Raw genomic sequence first — 20,832 nt, 5'->3', positions numbered from 1 at the left:
GTCTCGGGGGTGGGTGACGGGATTCCCGTAAGCGATCAGGAAAGCACTTGGGGATGAAAGGTCTGGAGGTGAGGCGGTGGTGCTGAGGCTTTTATCAGCCGCTGTTCCCTGCCCAGCACATCTATCCAATGCGACGGTGGAGCATTATCAAGCTCCAATACATTATCCTAAGCGGACTTCGCTCAGGTGTACGTTCCGCCTCACCAAAGTGGGTCTCCAGCATCATCTAGTGCTGTAAAACCACAAAGGAAGGGACATCTGTGAGGATTTCAGTTTACAGACCATGGCTGGGCTCTCAGACTCTCTGGCTAATGTTTGCTAACGGGCACTTCTCTCCCCACCCTGGGTGAGCCAGGCCCTGGATTCACACGGGGAGCACCCTGGCTCCTGTGGCCTCTGGCTGAGGCACCCCGTGCATTGTCCATTCCCCAGGGTTTCCACTCGAGAACATTAATCAGACTCAGCTTTATTGCTAAACAAGATTTAATGATGAAGTAGTAAGTTTAATTGCTGGACTAAAGACAGGGGTTCAGAGGTCTATCTGCTGTACAGACACAAAAGAGAACCATAAGACAAGATAATGCAGTTCTGGATTATACCTGTCAATCCACCTTTCCCCCAGTTCCTTTAGTGTCTCAGCTAGATTAGGACGATGACAACCCAACCTTCCCACCTGGCAGGCATGTCCCCAAGACTTTACAGCTGCACACCCCGGTGCGATGGCTGTGTCCCTCCTCTGGAGGCTGCAGGACAGAAAGAGAAGTAAGAAAGTCCACATACTCCTGCCTTGTCCCTGGCCAGACTGGGATTCCCCCCCCCACCCCCGTTCCCCCCACGGCTGCAGGGACTTGCCAGCTGGGGGTTGGGCACTGGGACACCACTGTATTGGGGGCATCTCAGTCATTTCCTCCTCCTCCTCCTCAAAGTATTTGGATTTACCTATTCTTTTGATGTGTGTTGGCTTTTTGATGAGCCACACCTTTCATAGCGCTGCATTTTCTGAAATCCCTGCCTGTACAAATACCTGGTGAGATATGTCACAGGCCACATATTGGGAGTAACATGTAGAGACCAAGCACAACACAACAGCCTGTGAAAGCTGAATTAAGAGTGTTTGGCCAAGGAGACCCTTCCCACCACACCATCAGCTCTGGGACCCTCCTTTCCAGGACTGGATTGCGCCAGTGTTTTCCAAGGAACGGTGGGGATTTTGCACACTCCGTGGAAGCACCTTAGTCAGCATTCATCCAGCAAACATGTAACTTAGCAGCTTCGATGCATGCGTGCAGCATTTCTACCATGTTTTTGTCAGAGGATGCATAAATTTTTGTACTGAATTAGCCTGCTTTCAGACCACTGTTGCTTAAAGTGCAGAGCCAGGTTTTGCTGAAACCTCTGCCTTTTGTTTTAAACTTCCGCTCCTGAACAAAAGGCAAATCTTTTCCCCACCAAGGGCCTTGATTTTCTTGTGTGTCAGAAGCAACAGCATGATGCTGACTTCTTCATTTATCAGCTTTACATCAATTCATGAAAAGTGTCACGCCAAAGTGACTTGTTCTGATCACACTGGCTGTGGTGTGAGCATCTTGTAAAATCACAAACTACAAACTAGAGTTTACAAACTAATTAAACCAGGCAGATTGAAGAGGGGAAATAAGACCCTGAGAGGTGTATGACTTCTCCAGAAGCTGCTCAGTGGGTTAAGACAGAGCTAAGAATAGTGCTTGGGCCACCCAAACCCCCATCAGTGCCACTGGTCCCCATCCTTCCTGGGACCAGGTATTTGCAAAGCAGATTTTGGGATGACACAAAGAGATCTTTTGTGCTTCAGCTATGGAATCAAACAGCGAACAATTCCAAAGCATTTCTCTGCTGTGAGATAAAATAGATGGCACTGCTGGGCTCTCTGTGGTATGAAGGGCAATACCAACCAAGCAGAAACGCAGTTGCAGGAGGAATTGCCTTCTAGTTTCTCTCTGTGTACTGGTAAAGCTCTGCCAGCTGGCCCAGACTGGTAATTGTGAAGAGAATTACAGAGGACACTTGTAGGCAATGCATGAATCACAGTTGTGGGCAGCAATTGTTCCACAGGTGACACAGGCTGGCTCTCCTGGACCCGGATTTACTCATCTCTTTACTCAGTGTTTTGTACAATTCAAAACAGAAAACCTGCTGCTTGTGCGCAGAGGTTGCTCCATTGCAGGTTCCTACACCCACGAGGTAAGAGGAAAACCATTCAGATGGAATAATTCTCCTTGTTCCTTACATCCACCAGCACCAGCCAGGATAACATCAACAAAATGTCACAGAAAGTTTGGTTTAAGCCCTTAATATATGTCAGCTGTAGCTTGTAAAAGTTGGATTGGCTTTTTAACAAAAATAGCCCCAATATAGGTTTTATTGTAATTGTATCTTCGACAGTTGGACATCAGGAGTTTTTTCACTAGGAATGGCAAACAGGTAAGTGAACAGAAACAGCATCCGAGCAAAGGTGGGTCAGGAGGATGGCTGAGATCGCTTCGTCTGAGCTCTCCCTGGAGCAGGGGGTACCAGGGGGGCAGGTTTTGGCAAGTGGCTTGGGAACCAGTTATGGCTCCATCCTCCAGACTGACCCACCTGCCTCCAGCTGGAGCCTGCACGTCTGCTCGGCAGGGCACAAGTCTCCTCCGTACCTGCTGCCACCTCGAGAGCAGGGCTCCGGCAAGATTCACATGCTTGCTCTTGGCTCTTGTAATTTGTTTAATGTCCCACAGGCAGCAGTTTTGGCAGGAGCATGTGTGTTGTGCCCCACTGATGAGGGCAACAGAGCAACAGGGGCTAGACTGTGAAGAAATTGGGGTTGGAAAGAAATGGGCACAAACAGAAATGCAAGACTGGGTTTGCTCCATGCTGTTGCTGCAGAGCTCTTGAATCATAATAGTAGCTGTCGTGCTAGCTGGTTAATCAATAAACTAATTGAGCTGCATCAGTACGGTCTCTGGATCCCTTTTCTTGATGATTGATTCATTACACAGACAGCACTGGGGAGGTGCAGCTCCTGACAAGGGGTCATGGTGGCACTTAGTGGAGCACCGCTGAGATAAGCCCGGAGGGTGCCCAGCTCTGCAAAACACACTTGTTAAAACAGGGCAGAAAGCAGAAAGCCCAGCACACCTTCAAGCCGAGATGATCAAAGTCCCCAGTGAGGACAGAGGAAGGGTCAGGTCTGCGGGCTCACCTTGCCAGCATCCCCCCTGGATGATTCTTGCCAGGCCATGTGCCCTGCAGCTGCAGTCATGTGCTTTCCAGCATCTTCTTGGAGTCTGACACAAAGCAGCATCTCCCAGTGCTGATCCTATCCTGTTGGCCTGATGCTGAGTTTCATCTTGTTGCTTCATCCCTTCCCAACTAGAAAATCCGTACATCCTTTTAGCAACCTTTATTTTCCTGCCACTGAACAGGCCAGTTCTGAGATGCTCAGCATCTTCTTTCTTTCTTCTGAAGTACAAAGACTTGTATGTCAGTGAGAGGGCACACACAGCTCTGGACACAGCCAGTCCTGCTGGAGCGAGAGATAGGAGCAGGTACCCAAAATCAAACCAGAGTGCTCTTGGTCCCAATCCAGACAGGATGGTGTTTTCCATGACACGGTCATAGTTCTGTTTGGAGAAAATTCACCATTTCATGATGTTAATCAAGTGCATGTTCATGGGAAAATAAGGCATTCTGGAGCATGTAACCCTGGAGTGCTGCGGCATACAGTGACCTGGCCAGAGAGGAGATGACCAGCCAATACCACCTCCTTTTTGGGAACATACAGCACCTAGCACACTGAGATGTAGGGCTTTGATGTAGGGCTTCTGCATGCTATTGTGTGTCCTCTGCCACGTGTATATATCTATAATGGGTTTTTTTGTTCTTATTGGTCTTTCGCAGTACTCTGAGATGTTCCTCAGCCATGGGTCCATGTCCCCAGCCCTTGCCCTCTTGCAGGGTCCCAGGATGAGAGATCCCACATATCTTCATTCTACTTCTTCCACCCTAAGAAGTCCTCAGTGCTGTCCCCTCTCTTCCTCTCTGTCATGTGTGTCCTTTGGAGTGGACCCTGTGGGCTGGTGGACTGTAGCTATTTCGGAGCAGAGGGGAGCTGAGGATTGCCGATGTATAAATCTTGTGCGTCTGTCAGCAGCCTCCTCTCCTTTTGTACTGCAGCACTTCCATCACTGCACACATCTGCTGGACTCATATTAATGTCACGATAGTGAGGTAAGAGCTGGGGAAAAGGGCCCAGAGCATTTGGGATTTTATCCTGAAAAATGCATGCGTTAGTATTAACCCCCGGAGGCAGAGCTTGCAGCGAGTGTTACGTGGGTGAGGATTGCTGGACTGGCAGCCAGTGACCATCCCAGCTGCAAAGAGCCAAGTGGCGAGGCTGGGCTACCCTGGGGGTGAAAGGCAGTGGGGTGACTGCAGGTGGCATCACTGGGACTCAAAACAGGTCAGCCACTGGCAAGGAAGGCGCCCAGGGCTTTATTCAATGTCTCTGCACATAAGCCCAAGTGCCACGTACTGCTCTGGAGCCCTCAGATGTGGTTCTGTAACCACACCAGTGCTCAGGGACATCCCAGGGACATCGCTGCCTCTTGCAGCATTTTGCTGCTGAGTCCTGGGCGTGCTCCCACCGGGCCAGCGGGCAGCACCACTGTACAGATGTAAGAAGAGATCTTGTTTCTCTCAACCTGAAACCATTTCCTTTCCCCCACTGCCCTCCCTCCCCTCGCCCCCTAATTCGTCCCTGGGGTTTTAATATCTATTTCTCCAAGTGCCACGGGCCAAATTTACTGCTCGCATAACTCCACCGACTTCAATGGAGAAGAGCGTTTAGGGTGCTCCAAGGAGGCGTAAGTAGGAGTGATGTGATGGAATTGAGTAAAGGAAAATATAGTCTGACTGTCAAGAAGAGTTTCCTACCAGCAAAATCTATAGACTGTGGAAGTTTCCCATGGGAACAAGCAGAAACCAAGTTGCTGAAGTCATTTTAAAACAGCACAAGAGAATAGGAAATCAGCCCAGTGACTGGCCAAAAGGAAAGGTGAGATGACATAATGTTACTTCTCCTTCTCTAATTTCTGTGGCTGCATTGCTTTGTCCATCGAATTATTTTCATGTAACTGGATTTCTCCTTGTTTTTTGAGCGATGAGACGGCCCTTGCTGCTTCTGGAGATGTTTCAATTCCTCCGCTAAATTCTGTCCTGGATTAAAGCAATACCCACTGCAGCCCCTGTTAGTCCTCCTGTTATTCCTGCTGCTTGCAAACCTCTTCTGGGGTCTTTTCAAGCTTCTTCCCTGACTTACCTGAGTCTTTGGCTCCAGTTCTTTACTTATGTAGCTGTACAAAATGAGTCAGTCTAATTTGGGAATAGTGGCGGGGCTCATCCGGGCCAACACAGAGGCACACCGGGCTACAGAAGCTATCAGACACGGATCTGTAAGTTTCTGGCAAGCAGGAGAGAGACCAGGGATGAAAATCTTCCTGTCTTCAGGGAGCGTTCAGGTAGATTCCTGGGAGATCATCTGCTGGAAAATCATAAAGGCAATTAGCACATGGTGAAACACTGCTTTCCCTGCTGACTTTTGGTTCTGATAACACCTGCCTGCCTATTTTGGGCTCGGTGTATAAAACCGGGTCTGCACATGCAGTGGGCATGCCCAGCTACCACCCGGTGGCTTTTGCAATCTCTTGCCCACAGAACTTCCTAATGTATTTATGAATGACTTAACATTCGCTCACTGTCTCAACATTAGCAACTTAAAGCTCTACTGCTAGCAACCTCCTACCTCGCTCAGTTCCCAGATAATTACAGATTAGGACCGGCTAATTTTTATTTTTGTAAAGCTGTCAGAGATCTATGTTTGTTATTATTGTCTCCTAGGTTGCCAGTTGCATAAATACATATGTAAAACCTCCTTTGATCTCTAAGTATAATGACACAGATTTATCAAATGTTTGCCTTTTTCTGTCTCTTTGAAAAGGCTGATTTATGGAGTGCAGCCCCTACCTCCCTTCCTCTCTTGAAATATGAAGTGTTTGTGAGCAGCCAAGGTAATATTTAATATCCTGCCAAGAATCCTTTGCACTTCCTAACAAATGAACTACAACCTAACCAAATGGTTCACATCTGTTTAGCCTCTTCTCCTTTTTAACTAAACAAATTAGCATTAGAATACCTGGGAGGCACACAAAGTCCCTTTCTAGATGACAGAACACAGACAATTATTAGCAAGGGGAGTAACTGTACTGAAAGGAGCAGGCATGGACCTAGCAGATGTTTTCACATCTCCTGTAGTGTCCATGAATGACCCGCACCACAGAGGACATGCTGCCACGGCCTTTTGAAGTGGGCGAGGAGTCCATTCACAGTCCCCTTCTGAATGAAATTAAAGGCAGCGGCCTCAGCTAGTTAAATGTTGCATTTAAACCGCTTCCAGCAAAGATAAGTTTTGCTGGGTGTTCTTTTTCCTCCCATAAACGGCTAAAATAAAGAGCACTGCCCCACTCCTCCCCATCCATATGCCAAGCTCGGCGATAGTGTCCTGCTCAGGAGGCAACAGGCAGTTCTGCTTTTATTTCTGTTTTCACCAGTGGCTTCTCATCACAAGAGCATCAAACCACCCAGCCTCATTGCCCCTTCTCTCTGTGAAATAAGGTATAATGGGTTATTTGGGTTTTAGGAGAATCGCAAGGCGCAAACGAACATCTGCAAAGTATATTTTGGTTTATTACAGGCTTCTACAGTCTACACATAGGCAATTACAAACTCACAGCCCTCCAGCCACGTGGGGCCTTTCAGGCACCCCTGTTCCCGCTGGAGTCTCAAACACCTTTTAATCAGAGGCTCAGGAGCAGGTTTTGGGGCTGAGGCAGGATGGGATGGGGTGAGATGGGCTCTCTGCTGAGCGCTCATTTAATTGGATTCATCGCTGGAGGAGGGAGCCAAATGAAACACACGTTTTATTAGGGCTAACACTTAGCTTTTGTTGTAAATGTTTTGAAAAAGAAAACACTCTAAAGCCTCACAGAGATACTGCTATTAATATATCATCCGAATAACAAGTGATTAAAACCAACAACAGCTACTATGAAGATGTGGCTTTGTAGCACTGGACCGCATGGGACGCAGCAGGGAAAATCATTATGAACACACCAGCGGGGTGCAATTATAAATAAAAACAGCTCTGTAAAGGCTACAAAACCAGCAATAATCAGTCCAGTCTGCGGCTTAGTCAGGGCTAAAGACATTTACGGAAGGTGCTATTTATTACCGGAGTCAGGGACACCACTGGATTAAGGGGTGCAACTTCAGGATAAGTCAACAGAGGGAGTTCCCTGCCATCGCGGCCAAGTGAGCCACAGCCTGCACATCCCTGCGAGGAGCCCGGATCGCTGCATGTCTGTCTGTCCATCCCTCCGTCCAGCACGGCCTTCCTGCAGTCCCCACTATAAGCAAAGCCAACGAAGGGCCGGCGGTGCTGCAGCAGCGTGCGGAGTCAGACAGTGTCTCGGGCACGGCTCTAAGGACAGATCCCAGCAGGGCTGAGCCCTGCAGGTAGTTCATACTGTTGTGCTCCTTCCAGCGCGGTGGCTCCTCATCTCACCCATGGGCAGCTTGCGAACATCCCCGCGGCGCAGTCCTTGCAGGAAGCCCAGCAAAGCTGCTCCCAAGCGGGAGCATGGGATGCAGCACAAATGCTGTTCCAGATGCTGGGTGACGCCTGGGGACCAGACCTGCCAGGCAGCAGAGCGGCAGCGCAGAGGACAGACCCCTTCCCATCCCCAAATGGAAGCATTTGTCATCTAACGGCAAGTCCTGGAGGCAATGCCCGGGCTGGCCGAGGTCCCCGGGGCTCCCACGGGGTGGGGACAGACCTGCACCCCCCCATGCAGTGCTGTGAGTGAGAGCACAGGGGAGAGCCGCTGCGGGAACATCTGCCTGCAGATGCTTCTGCTATGCTCTTCTCACTGCTCATTTTTGAAGCGAGGAGGGTTAATCAGCCTCACTCCTGATGTATCGCCAGCTCCTGCCAGTCCTTGTTCCCACTGAAAGCCAAGTGCACGTAACAAGCAGACAGTGGCCCTAGGCAGCAGGCCAGGGGCATCAGACGGGAGAAGAGATCTAAATAATATTCCTCTCTCTGCTGCTGGATGATACGTGGCCCCAAGCATCCCGCTTCCCCTTGGCGCGCCTCAGTTTCCCTTCTGCGCTGGCTGGCGTAGGTTTGGTGCAGGGATGGCCAAGGGCCAGCATGTCAGTCAGCCAGCCCTTCGGCTGCCCTGCAGTGCGAGTATCTGTACTAACCTCCAAGTTCAGCTGATAAACTCAGGCTGTTCCTTTCCCCGGTTTGGATGCCGTCCAGCAGCTCCCCTGGAAGCATGGCGGAAATGCCTTAATCACCTCGTTTGTGTCTCTGTTTCAAGTTTAATTTGATACAGTGCCTCCTCTCCCCAGCCAAAAAAAAGGATCCTAAACATCTCCCAGCCTTTCTCGGCAGCACAAATCTTGATCTTTCTCATTGCTTAGAAAACAAAAGACAAGTCCCCGTGCCAGCCACTTCTTTGTGAACGGGCTTCGACTGCCATGTACCAGTCTGCATCTGGGCAGCCAGTTCCCGTGCACTGGGACGAGAGGGTCGGCGGTGGAGCCCGTCCTGCCTAACTGGAAGCTCTGTCCCCCTGGCACCATGGTCTGGTCTCTACCCCATGCCACCACATTCGCAGGGATGCCTTTTCCCCTCTTCTCCCTTCTTGCTTTTCAGAGGAGGAAGATGGGCAAGATGACCCTACCGATCACAACTAGGGACAGTTTGGTCAATCTGGGAGATTGGAGCCCTTCTGTTTCTGATTGCTTGGGGCAATTCCCCAAAGTCTGTGTTTCTGTTTAAGAAAAGACAGTTTGGCTATAGCTGCAGTTTAGATGGGTATTTTATAGCACATATTTCATGAAAAAATGTATCAAAGGAAGCTGTAGTTACAACAGAAAGCGTGAAGAAGGGGAGCAGGGCACAGAAAGCACCTTGCCATGCATCCTGGACCAAAAAAACAGGGGAAAAAACCCTCAACCACACACACTTCTGAGACATGTGAAAACCTCCCTTCAGGTATCACCCTCTGCCTCGCTCCATGGGCAGGACTGAAGCAGGGCTCCTAGAAAAATGGTAATACAGGTAATGAACTTAAGACAACTTTCCCAGTTCTAGGGGAAGCCTCCTTTCCGGGCACCTCTTTTTAGTCCTTGTGCTCCCCTAAAGCACAAGGACCATGGCAGCAGCTCCCCACGAGCTTCCCAGTACGGTCTGTGCCTACCATGCTCAGAGCATCACTTCAGAGAAGTCAGCAGCAATGCTTCAACAAGCATTCGGGAGCGGTAACCTTTTAGGGACTCAGGGAAACACATGGTACCTTCCCAGAATGGATAAATGCACCAACCTGAACCCGCACGAGCCCGCTAACAAATCGTCAGTTCTCGCTCCAAGGCCTGGAGGTGCCAGAACTGGTTAGGAGCGGTAGGAAAAACCTCTCCACATTGTGGGAAAACAGCTCGTTTTGCCAACCTTGTTCTGTGAAACAGTTGAACTGTGCCTTTTTGAAACACTGGAAACTAAACCCCAGCCTGAGGCGCTGACCCAGGCTGGAAAATCTTCAGTGCAAACAGTTAAAGTCTGGAAGCAGAAAAGCAGAGGTGACGGGAAGTGTACAAGGCAGAGCTGATGAGAGATGTTCCTGCCAGGTCTTTTAAACACATGTGCTTCTGATGGCGGTCTAAATGGCTTTGGGACACTGCACACATGCTGTGCTCGAAAGACCTCCTTTTCTTTGGGTCAGGGAGAATTTGACCACTCTGGGCCTGACAACAAACAGCCTTTCGGAGGGGCAGCCATCCTTGCGACATGGCAATCCAGACCAACGCAAGCTCTAACAGAGCACAGTAACTGTCTCACATTCAAGAAATACTGCAAGCTCAGTTGACAGAAGGGTTTGGAAGGCAGCTCCAAAGCTTGCTAAATTTTGTGTTGAAGCCCTGAAAATCTGTAGTACATTTATTTCAGAGGGGACTAAAAAACATCGATGGAACCACCCAGTAAGTCACAGTTTGAGGGACTCTCATGGAGATGGGTCCTCAGCAATGACACTTCTGACCTCACAGCTCAGCTGTCATCTTTGACTGCAAATTACCAACACGCTGTTTGGCAGATGATCAACATTGGAACCAGACTCGGACTTGGCTTTAGCAGGTCCAAGTGCGGGACACACACCCATGGGGTTCAAGCCCTGATCTGCAGGACTGACCTTCTCCATGACTGGAAGAAGAAATAGCAGCAACTGACCCACGGCCACGTTGCCAGCATGAGTGGCATCCTGCATCCCACGAGCCCTCGCCAGGGCCGGCTCTTTGCCTGGTTAAGAAATACCATGACTAGAAATGCCACTGGGGACAGCCTGCAACGGAGCTTCTAGTATTACCACTTCCAGCAGAGCTGCTTGGTAGGAAAACAGTGCTGATATTTCTGTTTTAAAAGCAAAGTGTTCTGTAGACAGCCTGTATTTCCAAGGGAAGGGGAATATCTAATCACCTCTGGAGAGCGACCAGGACAACACGCTTTCTATCTGTAATGATAATGATTTCTAATAGTATCACTCTGTTTCCATTCCTACTCTCGTGGGATCGTCAGAACTGAAAAGGACGTGTGTGTTTTGTGTAAGCCTTGAAATGCCGTGGCCTGGCTGAGTGGGAAACGCTGCTGGAGCCAGGAGAGTGTGAATGTGTTACTCTGCTGGGGCAGATTATATCGGAGATTGATACAGGAAGCGAGAAAAAAAAAAACCCCAGTGGGGGAAACGAGAAGGGAAAGAGCTGTGCGCGCAGGGATTGGGTTTCCTCATTCATGCTGGAACAAAGCGCAGAGCCCCACCAACTGCCTGGCTTGCTGGGATGCCTGCCATGCTGAGGTACCGCAAGCGGGTTCACGCAGGACCTGGGGGCTCCTTGCAAAAGCAAGAGCTCAGGGCAATTTGCAGTTGCATAGCTTACCTCCTCACGCTGTCCTGCAAGGCAAGTGTTGTGCCGAGATTAAGTAATTTGCTGAAGGTCAGAGCAAAGAAGAGATGTGGGGGGAAATCCAGTGTCAGCTCTCTGCAAATGCTCCTCAAACCATTAGCCAGTGCTCTCTTTACAGGGCTGTACAGAATAACAGGTACGGGACTGACAAAAACATGAGCTGTTTACTCTTCCAACAAGGCAAAATATCATCATCATCCCTATTTTACAGATGGAGTGCATTTCTTCAGCAGAGATCTGAAAAGAATGAAGATCCCCTGAGCCTTAGGGCTACTGTTTTATCCACAAAACCACACAAAAGGTTTCAAATCCAAATAGACTAAAACCAGCTTCATGCCCTTGAGTCACTGGCTCAGATTCCTCTGTAAGCTTCAGCACAGGCTTCTGGTGGTGCAAAGTTGCCCACTGCAACAGCAACACTTAGATGGGACCATGTCAGCTACCAGCAGACCCAGGGGTTGGAGGGACATGGCACATTGCTGCTATTTTTTCCACTACCACACATATAGCAAGTATTCTCCAGGAGGGCCATTTCATGGGGAGATCCTGAGTAACCAGGATAACAGGATGACAAACAACCTATATTCAAGTTCTACAAATGGGACAAGGAAAAAACCATTGCAATTCTATGCAGGAACCGCTGTTTCAGATTCAAGGAGCCGTGCAAAGCCTGATGCATGCACAGCCCAGGACAGAGATGCAGGAAGCCCAAGTTTAACCCTCGGCACTGCCCCGGCTGTGCACAGCGATCACAGCAAGACACTCTGATGCACCTCACCTGCCTCTTTCCCTGCAGAATTTGGGCAGCAATACCAGCAGTGCTGGGGTGGGGATGGCTGACATTAATCCTCCAGGTAGGGTCACAAGGACCACAAACACCCTTAGATGAGGGCAGACAGTTCAGTATTTTTTTAATTTCCGTAGTGGTACCAGCAATGTTGAAAAGGACACCTGGGAGCACCTACTGTACGATCTGTCTGCAACCAAGATTTCAGTTTGGCAATGTTTTTACTTTCAAAGCACATGCAACAGCAAAAATTCCTAAAGGCAGTAAAATGACAGTAGATGGCTTCATCCCTACCTGATGCATGGCCATTTTGTAGCAAAGCAGAGAACACCTTCTAGGTGAAAAAAGTTTTTTTTTGTTTGTTTGTTTCTTAAAAAGGTATTTCTTACCTTTAAATCCCAGATCCACTCATTCTAAAACCATTCTTTCTTTCCAGGCCAGACCAACTGGGTGTGGAGATGTTGGTGCAACTTGGTGACCTGCATTTTGCAGACACTCAGTGAAGATTATAAAGCTCCTGTCTAGCCCTAAAACCTGTGAATATTACACATTTTGGCCCAAGAAAATGAGATGACTGCTCTGCAAAATAGAACCACAGGCATCTCCTTGGGACCTTTAATCAAAATGGAATTTGTCAGGACAGCACCCGGTACTTGCAGGCCATCCTGAAGCCTGGCTCTATAATGACTTAGGAGAAAACCACAACCCTCCTGCTCCAGCACCACTTTCTGCCTCTGGGAGCAAAATCTGTGGTTTTTGTGAGCCATCTGCTCTGTTCAGGCTCCTCTCCCAGCTAAAGGTTGACCAAATTCTTTGGTTTTGCACAAACCCTTTCCGCTCACATGCAACTTAGTTTCAGTGTGCTTTTTGCACAATAGACCAGTATTTCACAAGCTGTCCTTGCTCTTTCAGTGATCAAGAATATTTTTGCTGCGAGAAATGCCACAAAACTACCAAATACCTCTGCAGTTAACTGAACTGTACCTGAGTTTCAATCGTAAGTCAGATGTTTAAAACAGATTTTGAGCATTCATCTCTTTTTTTGTACAGTACACGCTTTATTGCAGAGAAGACTGGATGCATTTTTAAAACAAATTCAGGAGTTGCACAGTTTCCAGACATTTCTACGACATGTTGCCCACAGTAACTCGAGTACAATGGAGTCTGTCAGACAAACAGTAAGGGGGAACTCAATCTTGTCATCTGCAATCACTTGAGAGAGTCAGAAAATCTTGCAACCGACTATTTAAGAGCCATGTAAAACAGGTGGCTCTGCTCCTGTGAGCACCTCCACCAGCAGAACAGAGGTTAACCGTGTCACTCCTGATTTACACCAGTGTAACTGAGACCAGAAGTCAGGCTTGTATCATGAAAGCAGCCAGTGAAGATTTTATGTCAGAGTGATACGCACGTGGTGGCAGATTTGTGACGTTTGCTGAAGGGCTTTTATTCGGGGTCAGATTAGAGGCAGTGTCTCCCATTTCAGGTATTACTGTATCTTTGGATTGATGCACAACCGTGCTGCCCAGTCCCTCTCCACGTGGGAAAGAAATCTTGGCGTGAAAACACATCAAGTCATAACAGGCACTAACTACCACAATAAGCTGTAACACAGTCTTTGTCTACGCTGGATGCTGCTGTGTCTGGAAGCATCCCAGCGGGTCACAGCCAGCCCCAGGTAGGCTGAGGGTTAGCCACAGCCCTGTAGTGGGATCACAAGCACATTAGAGTGTGGCTAGAAATGTTCTTTAGCATATCAGTTAACAAAGATAATGCATTTTCCTGGTGAGACCATCCATAATAATTGCTTTTGAGAGATACTGGCTGCATCAGCAATTTGAACATTATAATATTAGATAAAAATCCCCAACGTTTTTTTCTGTAAAACGTGTTTCCTTACCGTTTTCCTTACCTTTCCTTTCCTTACATACCCCAAAAGCGAAGCCTTCTCTCTGAGCCACCACAGTGTGATATTAAATACAGTTCAAACTGTTGATGCAAGTCCAGAGCTCGTCCGAGGACACTGAGACTGAATAGGCTGGCACAAGACATGTTAGCATAGAAAAGCCTTAAAACTACTAGACTCTGAGAACTGGTTTTCACCTCCTACACCTTTTCAAAGCGTCACTGACATAAACATTAATGGCAATTTTTACCAGTCGAAGGTCTGACACACAGGGCTCAAACTCTAATGACGCAAAACCACACGGGAGTCAGAAATTCCCCGTGATGGATGTACAGCAGAATGGTCCAGGATGTGTTCAAGGTATACGCTACAGAATAGCGGTTCATCTGGAGGTTGTTTAAATGCTGATGTGCAGTGTGCTGAAAGACAGCTTTCTTACTCCTTTAGCATTGTGCCAGCTGTATGAAAACTAAAAATCTACCGGGGTGAATGGGAACCTTGGGAAAAGTAGCTGATTGAAAAAAGCCTCAGAAACTGAAGGCTTCCGCGTAATATCAGAGCAGGGACAGCACGGATTGAGACAAGAAGAGTACACCCAACCCACCATGTGCCTCAAAGCTTAATTTGGAAAGGATGCTTGGGAAGAAGGGGTGATAAATCATTCATCTGTCGCTTCCTGACGGCTTCGCCAAGGCTGCCAGTGCTGGCGGTTACTAAGTGTGCGCATGTGACTTGCTAACTAAAAACCTATCCACAAGATGAGAGACCACAACTCACGGAGGCTTTGGAAGGTCACCCCAAAGTGATGTGCTTCTGACATAGGCTAAATTGTAATCCATGATGAGTGAACGGGCCTAACGCCCGTGAATGCTTTAAGCTCTCGTGTCTATTCCCTTTCAGAAGAAAACAAAATTATCGCATGAAGTGGTCGCTAGGCACAAATGATTCTTCTTCAGACAGATCCCCACAGGTTTCCCCCTTGTAATTACTAAAATATACTACCTGATGTGTCACGAGGATGACAAGTTATTGACATTTAAGGCAATCTAATTTCCATAGCCCTCCCATGACTTTCACCAAGCGGATCGCCTTTGTCTTCCTTCTCTAGGAACGATTTCTTGCACGTGAACATGACAAGCAGCAGCATTGGCAAATGCCACAGACTGCAGAAGAAGAGCTTCCTGGAGCTGCTGCGGTCTGCATCCCTGTAGAACCGAAAGCCGAGGTAGGAGATGTAGAGGTTGATAGGGAGCGAAATGATGGGGAAAGTCCACGTGGTGATGTCGAGAACAGGAGCCACCGTTGAGAGTCCAATTAAGGCCAAGCAGTGACGCAGAGCTACCCGCCTGCACAGCCCCGGGTGGGTGACGGACATCATACAGTATCCTCCTCGGGAGTAATCTTCCCGCAGACCCCAGCTCAGGGCGTTGAAGTGAGGGAACTGCCAGGAATAGAGGATTCCTCCTAAGAGTAACGCACCTGCAGTAGGAGAGAGAGAAGGAAACATGCATTAGAGGGCCACTGCAAGAAGTACTACACAAAGACCTCAGCAGATTCGGGCTGTATCTGCAAAAGAGCAGCGCTATGAACCTGTAACACCACTCTATGCAGAAGACAAGGCACGCTCTGTAAGACATAGGCATGCTCTGTTTTTAACGGCATTTACATAGGGTTGCGCACCGTCGTTCTTTGTTTTTGGAGCACTTAATTTGAAAAGCATTTCAACAAGTCACTTCTTCCTAATGAACCACTGCTAATTGGTTTCTGCACCAATTCAGTCTCTACCTGAGGGAGGATTGATGGAAATGAAGAAAAGCTGGGCAAGAGACTGTTTTCCTGGGAGCCTCTAACTTCCACTCCTGGGTTCCTAAGTTGGTGCATCCAGAGCAGAGTGTCACATTGACCAGAAACAGGGAGCTCGGCTCAATGACAGCAAAAAAGGAAGATAAGCTGCTTCTTCCTGAGAACTGGGAAAATACCAGCACTTTGGTAGCCTGAAGCATGGCTGAGCTTTCTGTTTGCCCATTGTGTGAAGGGAGGGAATTGCTCACGGTGGGGCAGCACCTCAATCACAGACCTCAGGCAGGCGGCAGAACCGGCAGAAGCTGCTAATGAGGTGACAGAAGATGGAGAACATTTTGCTTCTTCAAACCAATTGCAGGAATTTCTAAGTAGTTTGACCAAGTAACTCTATTCACACCAATTACCTACTTTTACATTTAAAAAGGAGCTATGGAGGCACCACAATTTTCCACAGCTATCCTTGGGACATGGTACAGGGCTTATCGAGGCAGAAGCAGCTTATATGCTGATTTTGGCGAGCTTCAAGGAGGCCCTAAGAGTAAACTCCCTTCACTAATTTTGTCTGAAGACACAAAAAATCCCCCAAGGCTGTTGCACATTATGAGCATTCCTGGATTTTCCTTTTGTTTCCCCAGCTCACAAACACTCTGCTCCAGCATTAACACTTTCTTTGCATCTCCCTGCCACCATGAGCTCATTCTCTATAGAAACTACTTCTCCATTGGAGCCACGTGTCTATCATTTTCTTAATGACTTGATAGAAACAGAAACAGCAACACTTATCTGCACACAGGTTAATGTATTTAAATTCTTCCCCAAACGTTCACTTCTCCCCCAGCAACTGCTCGGGCTCTAACAAAGACCAAGTCACTGTCTTCTTTGAACTGCTTCATGGTTCATGTCTTCTCTCCACCTGTTCTGGCTCTATGCTCCTTGGGGCTGTGCATGTCTAGTTCTTGTCTTAAACAACACACCATACACTGGTGTTATCATGCAAATAATAACAATCTAAGTTTGCAAAAGAGCCCTTCTTTTGCCCTACATTATCAACCAGTGAAGGAACAGCCGATTAGACTTAATGTGGGTTTCCAGTTGCTTGTAAGATCTAGTAGTGGTATAAAAGACCTGTCTCATTGCTTTTTAAAATGAGTAACAAATACTCCATCAGGTGAGTATATGCCTCTGAAAGTTGATTACATGAAGCATGGAGATAGATGCTCATATATTGGGCATGCAGATTTCAGAACAACATTGCCTGCTACAACTTACAGGTGATTTCCTGGACTACAGCCCCAAACGCTTGCAAATCCTGCCATTCGATCCTACTGAAGTCGACTTTCAGGGTGTGGATGCTTAGCACCTTCTCTAAATTGGAACCTTTTAAGACAGCTGAAAATGGTGCACCCCAAAATTACCATTAATTTCAGAAAATCGTGACAACAAAAGTAATTTTGGCCCTAACAAAATAGGATTTGATTCAGTTCTGAAACCTAAAGGAGTAGCTCTACTGAAATAAACTGAAATAAAACTTAATCAAAGAGTATTCCCTACACCAGAAGAAACAATGGGGAAAATGTTCTTGTAATATATCATTCTTTAGCTTTTTCCTATTCTTGTAAAAAGTATTACCGGAGGCAAGATCCTGAATGTGATAAACCTAAGATAGGAATATTTTTCAAGTTTCATATCTAAAGTGCTTTAGAGACATTAGTTTGTCATTTTTCATAACTTAGGGAAAGGTAAGCTACAATTATCCATCAGCTGAGGAAACCTAAGCAGATGGAACTGGGGCCAGGATCCAGAGGCAGAGGCTGTCCCTGCTTCCCACGGCTAGAGGCCAGCCGGCTTCTCATCTGGCATGTGCTGCGTCCCTGTGTTTCGGCTGTAACGCGGGCTTTGCTTATTCAATTGTTCAAACGTTGTGTGCAGCCAAGCTCAAAACACACCCTAAACCTCAAACACACAAAACCCTTTAACAGTTCTCTAACTATAACACCATTAAAAAAAAAAGTCATCTGGAGAAACTTTTAAACACAAACAGACCAACTAGACTACTTGAGGCTGGATTCCCATTTACAAAGCTCTGGTTTTTACATGCAAGCCTTTGGAATTTAATTACTTTGATTACATTACAACCATTGAGATAATTGATATTTTACAGAGAAGCTGAACAGTAAAACAATTTAATAGCCCATTATGAGGAATTTAACTGACCCAATCTTTTTGTTAGTTTCCCATGTGCCTTGGACATCCTGTAATTTCCTCTGCCCAGGCTGAGATTGTCAGGTTGTCAGAGATTTTTAAGTGTCACGTAAGACTGATGACTTGCAAAGCACAGCACATGGTACAGTACAATTCAGCATCAAATGAGCCCACAGTAGGAATCCTGTCAAGCCCAGAGCAGACACTGTAATACTCATTAATTACTAGATGAATGTTAACTATGTCATAATTAGGTCAGCAGTGTTTTTAAGCAATATTACAGCGAGACTAACTCTGGAGACTAACCTGCTTCAGAATAGTGCAGAGTCTACTCTGCTGCTTCTGTGCAGTTCCCAACAGTTTGGGAACTCAGTTTAATCAATGCAAATCTCCTTTTTCTCTATGGAGTTTATAATTAAGTGAAGACCAGACGAGGTCATTCACAACTGTAACACGTGGAGCTGGCACAGAGTTCACAAAATCAAAGCTGACCGTCGGAGCAGAGCCATCGCACTTGCTTTGGCAGTGGGAGAGAGCCAGCATCCCGGGACAACGCAGCCCTTGGGCTCCTTGGCACATGGAAAACCTGAGCGCAGGCAGACTGATAGAAATTCACATTTGATCTCTCTGCTTTTCCGCAAGTGTTTATGAATTGCAAGACCACAAGTACCTGGCTCGTGGATATCCCAAATTCTTTGGCCTTTTGGCCAAATTTTTAATAGCTGCAAATTTAGCTTGTTCATGACCACTTCCAACCTCTTCACTTCTCCAAGTGTGAGAACCTGGGACAGCTGTGAGCAGACACTTATAAATCCTGATACCTCGTCAGGCAAGTCCTGGTTGATTTTGGAAAAAAAAAAAAAAAGAAGTCTTTTTAGGCAAACAGGACCCAGGTCTCCAGTATTCTTTCATTCTCGTGTGCAAAATAGGTATAAAATGTTTCCTGGTTGGGTTCCTATTGTTTAATCACTTTATACTAGATTAAATCATCTCAAAAGTTACAGGATTGCAGAGAACCAGGTAGGTCCTATAGCATCCACAGAGTTAAAGATAAATAACAGGTTTTATGGTTCATCATGAATTTTAAGGTTAAGCTATTATTTCTTTCCTTAAATTCTTTTAGAAGTATTTAAATAGTAATATATCTTCTTTTTAATAAACAAGAACAAGCTGAGATTTTTATTTTAATATCTAAGATAGAGCCAAAATGTCAACTGGCATTGAAGAAAGTAGAAAATGGTTCTTTCTTTCTGTAAATATATTTTTATCTAGTGAAATACTGAAGCTTTATAAATTGCATTTTTCCTAAAACAAACAAGACACTAAATTCCACAGTCATTGAGTAACTGCTTGGCAAGAAGTTTCAAGGTTCAATAAATTTGGGTAAGACTTGGAAATAATTGTGCGATGAGACTTCCAAAAGCAACTAGTGATTCTGGGCTTGCAAACCACAGTAGCTGACAGTCTAATTTTCAGAACTACAAGAGCAAGAAGCATCCCCCTCTGAAGTTATGCGCTTCACAGTGTCAAGAAGGCCATGTGGTACCTCTAAACTTTGATTAAAATCTCATGTTTTATTCCTTTTAAAGCAATTTATGATGACCTCGTTTGCTGGATGGTCCAAATCTCAGGTGAGGGAGCAATGCCAGCGCCTGAGCCTGTTGAGTCCTTGGTCTCTCTGCTAAAAAGAGCACCTAAGAGCAGGAAACTGGAAGATGGTTTTGAGGGTGTTAAGTCCTTGCAGGGTGTGAACTCTGACCACTGGTTAACACATGGAGAGAAGAGCAGAGCAATCAGGTAGCAACAGCTTCTTGTCCTGTCCATCCTGGGCTCGTGCCAGCATCAGTGACCCAGGGACGAAAAGCTCCAGACCCTAGTGCGAGTCCCCCAAACTTCGCATGTCCTGTAAAGGATACAGAACCTGTTCAAGTCTGTACATCACCTGCTCAAGAAAGAGTGGGCACATTCAGCTGCTGAGCTATCAGTGCCAACAGAAATCATGCCGGTAACATCCTTCTGAGCAAACCAATTCATTCACGTAAAGCAACCTGAGGACTGCAAAGCTATTTTCTCATCCACTAAAGGGCAGAAGTAATGTTTGGATCCTGCTTGACTGTCCCATGCTGTGGATGCCACTCTCTTAAGCAGCGATTTGAAATATGCCTCTTTCATGCTGGCAATACCTTTCATCATCAAAGAACTTTATACATTGTACAGTTGGCACATGGAGCAGTAGCGATGATTTCACCCGCAGCTGAATTATTTCAGCTGTCTGCCTTAAACAAGACACAATAGTTTGGGATGATCCAATTAAAAACCTCTGAAAAATTTCTGAAGGCAAGTTCTTCCAGGGCAGAAAAGGACTTAAGCTACAAGAAGGCACAGGCTGGAGCACAGCGTGTGGGTGGGAGCACCAGCCCCTGGAGCAGAGCCAGCTGAAGTCCAACCAGCCCAGGCAGGCAGATGAACACAGGCTTGTCTGCACAAGTCGAGGCAAACATCTCCAAGGTTATCTACAGAGACTGCTGCATTGACATGGTGTTCCTGAAAACACACCGGAGATGAACAACTTATTATTTCTCCTTATCGTTCTCATTGTTCTTTAGACAACACGCAGTGCCTTCCCTCTACACAGTGTTCTGCAAACCTCTGGTATCACTTTCAAGCTCTAGACAGGACAAACACCTATTTACTTAATCAATAAAACAAAGAAAATAAGGAAGGGGGAGCTGATCTGTATCATCAATTCAAGAACGGACTCGCTCCTTCTGTCTTTGCTTTGGTGCTGCATATGTATGACTGGGAGGTGGCCAACCAGGCATTAAAATAAACATGGAATGGTTAAAATATCAGCTCCAAAACAGATGTTGAAATCTTACTGCATTTCCCAAACCTGGTGTTTACTGCCTTGGCAACCTAAGAATGCTGTTTTGCTTAAAGCACAATTTTAGTAATTCTTCTGCCTTGAATAATGTGAAGGAATTTTAAAATTATTTCCAGACCTTGGTAGCTCCCTGACTTATTAGAGGAAAGCACCGGC

General features: G+C 46.8%; 1 protein-coding gene across 1 annotated transcript in view; it reads right to left on the bottom strand.

Moving 5' to 3' along the window:
* Positions 1–14,179: 14,179 nt before the first annotated feature.
* The window catches only part of LOC104839232 (protoheme IX farnesyltransferase, mitochondrial), a 104,898-nt gene continuing 98,245 nt past the window's right edge, over positions 14,180–20,832 (bottom strand). Inside the window, exon 7 of the mRNA XM_010579429.1 lies at positions 14,180–15,266. Within this exon, the coding sequence (XP_010577731.1) occupies positions 14,824–15,266 (443 nt within the window). The 3' untranslated portion in view covers positions 14,180–14,823. The remainder of the gene's footprint in view (positions 15,267–20,832) is intronic.

The sequence above is a fragment of the Haliaeetus leucocephalus genome, unplaced genomic scaffold (assembly GCF_000737465.1).
Source record: "Haliaeetus leucocephalus isolate CR32 unplaced genomic scaffold, Haliaeetus_leucocephalus-4.0 Scaffold657, whole genome shotgun sequence".
NCBI classification, from domain to species: Eukaryota; Metazoa; Chordata; class Aves; order Accipitriformes; family Accipitridae; genus Haliaeetus; species Haliaeetus leucocephalus.
Note: the sequence above shows the minus strand (reverse complement) of the source record. Positions and strands in the feature narration are given on the sequence as shown.